Source organism: Phoxinus phoxinus (genome assembly GCF_949152265.1).
Source record: "Phoxinus phoxinus genome assembly, chromosome: 11".
NCBI lineage: Eukaryota > Metazoa > Chordata > Actinopteri > Cypriniformes > Leuciscidae > Phoxinus > Phoxinus phoxinus.
In genome coordinates, this window is record NC_136886.1 from 34,662,763 (window position 1) to 34,669,543 (window position 6,781).

Genomic DNA, 6,781 nt, shown 5'->3' on the forward strand with positions numbered 1-6,781 from the left:
CACCAGGGCTCGACATTAAAGGAGAACTCCGGTCAATTTTAACATTGAGCTCAATTTTTAGTAAATTTGGAGTGCTGTCAATACAGAGAACAACGACAAAAATCGGTGTTGCCTACACCGTGTTATCCTATTTTTAAAATTTGCACCCTATTGACTTGAATGGGGCAAGTTTTAAACCTGCTTTTATCCTCTTAACATCTTTGATGTGTCATTACAAGTGCCCAGCCATGTGAGTGATTCCTTCAGAGTGAACACGAGTGAATCTGACTGCAGTAGATGTGAAAGATATGAATAAAAATGATGTTAATTCAGCCAGCGCAAATACCTGTATTTAGTTCCTGTTTTCGGTCGAAGTCCAAAGTAGTCGATTGTCGAGTTCACGCGCGTGATCATAGTAACTAAACCTATGCGCGTGAACTCGACAATCGACTACTTTGGACTTCGACCGAAAACAGGAACTAAATACAGGTCTGTGCGCTGGCTGATATAACATCATTTTTATTCATATCTTTCACATCTACTGCAGTCAGATTCACTCGTGTTCACTCTGAAGGAATCACTCAACATGGCTGTGCACTTGTAATGACACATCACGGATGATAAGACTAAGAACTGGTTAAGTTTAAAACTTGCCCCATTCAAGTCAATAGGATGTAAATTTTAAAAAGAGGATAACACAGTGTAGGCAACACCGATTTTTGTCATTGTTCTCTGTATTGACAGCACTTCAAATTTACTAAAAATTGAGCTCAATGTTAAAATTGACCGGAGTTCTCCTTTAAGGCTTGTCCGGGACAAGTGGATTTTTTTGTAGGACAAGTGGAAGTGAAAATTAGCTGTCCCACTGGACAAGTTAAATTTCAAACAAAATAAAATGCCATGTTACTTCACGTTATGTGCCTAGGGTGACCACCCGTCCCGCTTTGCGTTGTACCGCACAGCATTTTCACCCCTTGTCCCGCACGTCGCATATTGAGAAAATGTCCCGCATTTTCATCAGTCTGTTGGTTTTTAATTATCATATTAAAAAAACGTTCATGCGTTCTTTTGCCTTTTTAAGAAAGCATTTTATTTATTATTTTTGCGGCATAGCTTTTCACCTATATTTAACAGCGCTTCGTCAGAAGTACAAATACAACAGCCGTTTTTTAAATCCTATCCAATGGTTGTGAAGAAAGGAGTAAACAAACACGGTCACTAGTAGGTTGTGACGGCTGTCCATCAAAATGTGGACCGCTGATTCGTTCCATGTGTTCCCTGTCAGAAAACAAATGGATAATTAGGTTAATTTTAATTTTTAATTGTGGTTGTATAAAAATATTAAAGTTTTTGGTTTAATATATTCTTAATATTTAAGACTGTCAATGTAATTTCATGTTGTTTTATATTTTATTTATTCATTGTTTATTTTGTTGGATTTTAGTTGGATTTGGTCAGAACTGTTTCAAAAATAGTGATCTGCATGATGCCTTTGGGCTCAGTGATGTAGAATTTAAATGACATGTAAAATAAAGACATGTATGTTACATTGTGATGTGGTGTTTTCTGGAAGGGACTAAAGAACAAATAATTTTTATCAGCTGAAAGGCAGAATACAAATGTTTTTATTAAGTTAGATAGACATCATATAACAGTTTCAGGTTATGGTTTAGCATTGGTAACATGTCCCACATAAACTTATAATCGTCCCACATTTGGTTTGTTTGATGGTGGTCACCCTATATGTGCCACTCATTACGTCTATTTTACAGATTTAATTTTACCGATTTGAAGCGAACACATTTTTTCCCCCACAATCCGTTGAACCAGCGTCCAACTCAGAATGCTTTGATTGGCCAATCAGGAGTCGGTCCAAGTTAAAGCATTTTTACCTGTCTCAAAGCGCCAGGAAAAGCTCCAAAAACAAGTCGCCGTACAGTCACACCAACAGCGAACATACGAATTAAAACGGGAACGAAAATTTGTCACCAAATGGAAATGAATTCGACTGGGTTATTTATGAAGACGGAGTAATGTTCTGTGGCGTCTGTCGGGGGAAACCCAACCCGGCTGACAAGTGACGTTAGCTAGCGTCCGCAACCGTGTACTGTACACAAGCATTAACAGCATTTGTATTGGTTAAATGTACATAGTTAAATATTAGCTAATGTTCAGATGTAAAGTAGCTACACGGTTTAAAGAATCCCTTGGTACATCAGCCTCTGCCGGGTAGAAAGTGGCATTTATCAAAAATAGATAAAATTATAAATCTTTACCCGGACAAGTGACTTTTGTGCATGGACAAGTGAAACAAATGTACTTGTCCAAAGGACAAGTGCCTCAAAAAGTTAATGTCAAGCCCTGAACACTATTCGAGTGCTTTGGATTATCTCTATTTTCTGAGTTGTGAAAGAGAGTGAGTGAAGGACAGTGATGTGTCCGAGCTCATCATTACAGTGACAGCTCTATACACAAGAAAAACACGAGGGCTCGTATCAGCAAATGTTTCAAAAACTTATTTTTCGCATCCGTGTCGTTGTTATTTTATATTGCCCGCGCATACATTCGCTGATCACACTATAAATAAACACGCAATCACTTACTTTATTGTTCCCCATGTTCACTTCTGTATGACAGCGTGCCGCGTGACGTCTTTTTAATCGTTCTTTTGTGCATGCAAGATCAGGATCGTGATGCGTTTACACTGGAATCTGATATTGGCCACATATAAAACAACAAATTGAACTGCTACACACAAAAAATCAGATCTGAGCAATAAATCGGTTGATTGAATCAAGAACTGAGACGCATGTATGAGATCTGAATTCACTCCCGAACATCAGCAGTGTGAACAGGTCTGAGTCCGGATCACACAAACCTCAACGCTGGACTTCGAGAAGACACGGCCACATTCATGAGAAGACGAGCAGCTGTGTGTGTCACTGTGTTGCTGACTCACTACAGGTCTGAATGAACAGCACACACACACACACACACACACACACACACACACAAGAGAATGAAATCCATTACCTGAGCAATCAGGCGCTAATCTGCACAAACTACACTGAAATTGAAAGACAACACCACCAGAGATGACACAATGTGATCATACACACAAGTTGTGTCCCAAATGACACACTATGCATTTAACTGTATGGATTATACAATATTGTGTCATTCAACATCAATCCTATCCAAGTAAAGCTGTCGAGTGCATGAAGCATCCAACATTCAATACTTTGCTTTTTCGGTTAATTAAGTGCATCATCCTATATATAGTGCACAAGTATGCACATTAGGACAGACCTACAGAGTCCAGCAGTGACCCTTAAAGAGGTCAGAGGTCATTACTACAAAACAACCTCAAAAATTACAATGTTACCAGCTCACAAACCAGAGAGAAATATTCGCAAGCTAAACGACAACAGGACAATTTACAGTACGTGAAAAAGACACATAACGTCTTGATCACTACATGAGTGTTGTATTAGACACATCAGGTGTGTGTGTGTGTGTGTGTGTGTGTGTGTGAGAGAGAGAGAGAGAGAGAGAGAAAGAGAGACACACACACTCCAGGTGTTGCCTACCTGTCATTAACATGACATAAGATGATTCCCATCTCGATATTCCGGTTTATCCACCGACTGTAGCTGTAAATACTGTGGGAATCACGCTGATATATGAGTGACAGTTGCACTGACAGTAAAACAGTGTGAGTTTCAGATGTGATCAGACTCTCTCTCTGGAAGATATACTGACAGAGATGACACAGTAAACGTCCTGCTCACACACTTGTGTGCTTGTATAACGACAAACATCACATTCACAATCACTTATATCAGCCTTTACTAATGACAACACTAACCCAGAGCAGATAAATGAGCTGCTGGCCCACAGCTAAGGCTAAAGCTAGCCCGAGATGGTGTCGAAGAGCATCAGAGGTCGGATCGCGGATCAGCACAGGCTCGGTTCGGTTCGGGATGAAGCTCAGGGCTCATTATGGCTGCGGGTGAATCCGAGCGAGCGCACACGCGCACACACACACACGCATACATATACACACACAGCTAACTGCTAACCTAAACAACACACGCGCAACAAACATACAATCACACGTACACAAACGTACCTGCTCGCGTGCGGGCCGGAAACACTCTTTTAGCGGATTTACACTCAAATGTGTCGCCGCGGCCGAAGCACAGCAGCAGCGGCTCGATCTACCTCATAACACCCGCCACACGCATCGTATCGGTCCGCTGGAAGCTCCCAGGAGGATAATAACGGAGGAAGAGTCCGCTCGGGTTTGTTTCACATCGACTCTGAGCGTTTAAAAATAAAAACAAAACGTCTACAAGCATCAACACATCCGCTGCTCTTCTGCGCTCGGGATGGAAAGATGGAGCTCCGCTGTGCGCATGCGCCCCTGGCAGCGACCACAATGCACCGGGGCATGACGGGACACACGAATGAGTTCGGCCCGGCCATGTAGTCTGTGTGTTAAATGTTTCATCAGAACATTGATGCCTCGTGAATATGATTCATACATGTAAATGGTCAGCAAAAAAAAAAAAAAAAAAAAAAAAAAATAGGCCCGTAAAAAAACGTTATGCTCAAGGTGCGTGCACACTACAAGCGACTTTGTCGCTGCTGGTCGCCAGTGGCTGGCGGTGCGGTCGCTAGTGGGCGTTCCCGCTACTGGGTGCCTAGTAATGTTTGTGAGTGACATTCACGGATGTTTCTCCGTGTTGTACACAACAAATCCGTTTTCTTGCCACTACAAACAAACATTTTGGAAGGAAAATTCGAAATATAAATGGAATCAGTACATGACATGCATAATATTAAAGATGAACGAGAAACTGTGAGTGCTTTTTGCCATCGCGGCTATTTAATTGCAACAAACGGGCAAATACCGGTCTATATGGGTCCACAAAACCAATCCGGCTCTGAGTCAGTCCTGTGAACACCACTGTATGCACACGGAGATACATCACAACTTATAGCACAGTTTCTGACGGCTAAAATTAGCTTCTCGTTCAACTTGCCTCTGTCAGAGAGTGACGGATGATCACGCGCGCTCCACTGACTTCACTCCTATTGGTTGTCGCTCCCGAAAGTCGCTCTTCATTTGCATAAAGTTAAACAGATCTCAACTTTGTCGCGTCGCCAGACACGCCCCATCAGGTCGCCAACGGCCGCGATCGCGCGTGTCGCCGGAAAACGCCCGCTCCCCATTGAAATGAATGGTAACGTGTCGCTTTGTCGCTTGTAGTGTGCACACACCTTCAGTGTCATTGTCCTTTTCATTTGCATCCCATACATACTAATATATTTACAGAGTATAGATTGTAAAATTAAAATACATGAATAACAGTTTAACAGTTCATGGTTATTATTACATGAATGCAATTCAATTCAATTCAATTCACATTTATTTGTAAAGCGCTTTTCACAATACACATCATTTCAAAGCAGCTTTACAGAAAATGTCCAATTTAGAGTATATACTATCAGAGGAAACTGTCTAAAGTATTTCAGAAATGTACATATACAAATCACAGTTAGCAAAATATTTATTAATTTAAACAATGTAATAATTTAAGGCAGAAACAATCATTGAAGCAATACACCATTATTACACCAATATAAAATTAATACTATTTCAAATAACTCAAAAACTCAAGGGAAAAAAACTAATATGCTATACTTTCTACTTGTTATTTTAAAAAACATAATTAAAAATGTAAAGTACTTAAAACGGCAATCGAATTCATGTTTATTAAAAATATTAACTTCTATGTCAAGTAGAATTAAGGAACGAGTGGCTGATGGTAAAGTCCGCCCTTTCTGGCAGTGTTTATTCGTGTATTTATTTTAAAAAGAGAAATGAAGGTCTCAAACTTTATATTCCTCTATGGTAAAATATGAAATAGTGTATTGTTCTCTTTGTCTGATAATCGTTTGCCTTGATTCTTACTCGCTATCTTTAGTTAGTTTAGTTAGTGTTCATCCTGGTGCTTGTGTCTTATGTTATTGGTTGTTTGCGGTCTTGTGTTGTACACAAGAATAAAGCATTAAATAAGCAATAAAAATAAAAGAAAGTTAGCAGCCCGATTTACTCCCGTTCGGTTGAGTGGGCGTGGCGATAGGGTGGTTCTGCGCATGCGCGTCTCGGTTGCCCTTCCCACTGGAGACTGTCAAACAGACACAGTACATTAGAGTTTTTATAACTATAAGGATCTTGTAACAGCGTTGAGGATCAGTCCAAATTTCATCTCAACTGTTCGTGGATCATCGTTGTTATTAATGAAAGGCCGCCGCTGAGATGCGCGACGCGCTGTTGACGCCTGTCAGACGCTTCCCGTGGGCGACCAATGTGACCCTGTACGGGTGCCTGTTCGCGGGCGGGGATCTCGTGCACCAGCGCTTCTCTCGCAGAGAACAGGTGGACTGGACTCACACGAGAAACGTGGCCGTGGTCGCGTTCAGCTTTCACGGCAACTTCAATTTCTTCTGGATGCGGTTCCTGGAGCGACGCATCCCCGGTAACGCGTTGCGAGCGGTGATGCAGAAGCTCGTGCTGGACCAGACGCTCGCCGCGCCGCTCGCCATCAGCGCCTTCTACACAGGTGAGGTGACTGACAGGTATGAGGTGAGATGTCACGTGAGATGTGTTGTGATTATGTCATACACAGGTGACTGACAGACAGGTTTTATTATGGAAGGCCAAAACGTGTTAAACTGTTATGTAAACACGTCTTGAAGGATTAGTTCACTTTTAAAAAAACTTTTGCTGATA

General features: G+C 41.4%; 2 protein-coding genes across 3 annotated transcripts in view; one reads left to right on the forward strand and one right to left on the reverse strand.

The window, feature by feature from the left end:
* The window catches only part of mbd5 (methyl-CpG binding domain protein 5), a 34,394-nt gene extending 29,938 nt beyond the window's left edge, over window positions 1-4,456 (reverse strand). Inside the window, exon 1 of the mRNA XM_079629350.1 lies at window positions 4,112-4,456. The gene's annotated coding sequence lies outside the window, so the exon portion shown is untranslated. The remainder of the gene's footprint in view (window positions 1-4,111) is intronic.
* Window positions 4,457-6,123: 1,667 nt separating this feature from the next.
* LOC307007089 (mpv17-like protein) overlaps window positions 6,124-6,781 on the forward strand; it is a 5,407-nt gene continuing 4,749 nt past the window's right edge. Inside the window, exon 1 of one of the 2 annotated variants that reach the window (XM_079628770.1) lies at window positions 6,124-6,611. In XM_079628770.1, coding sequence (XP_079484896.1) covers window positions 6,308-6,611 — 304 coding nt within the window. In that variant the 5' untranslated portion in view covers window positions 6,124-6,307. The remainder of the gene's footprint in view (window positions 6,612-6,781) is intronic. The other variant, XM_079628771.1, reaches the window with a different exon arrangement.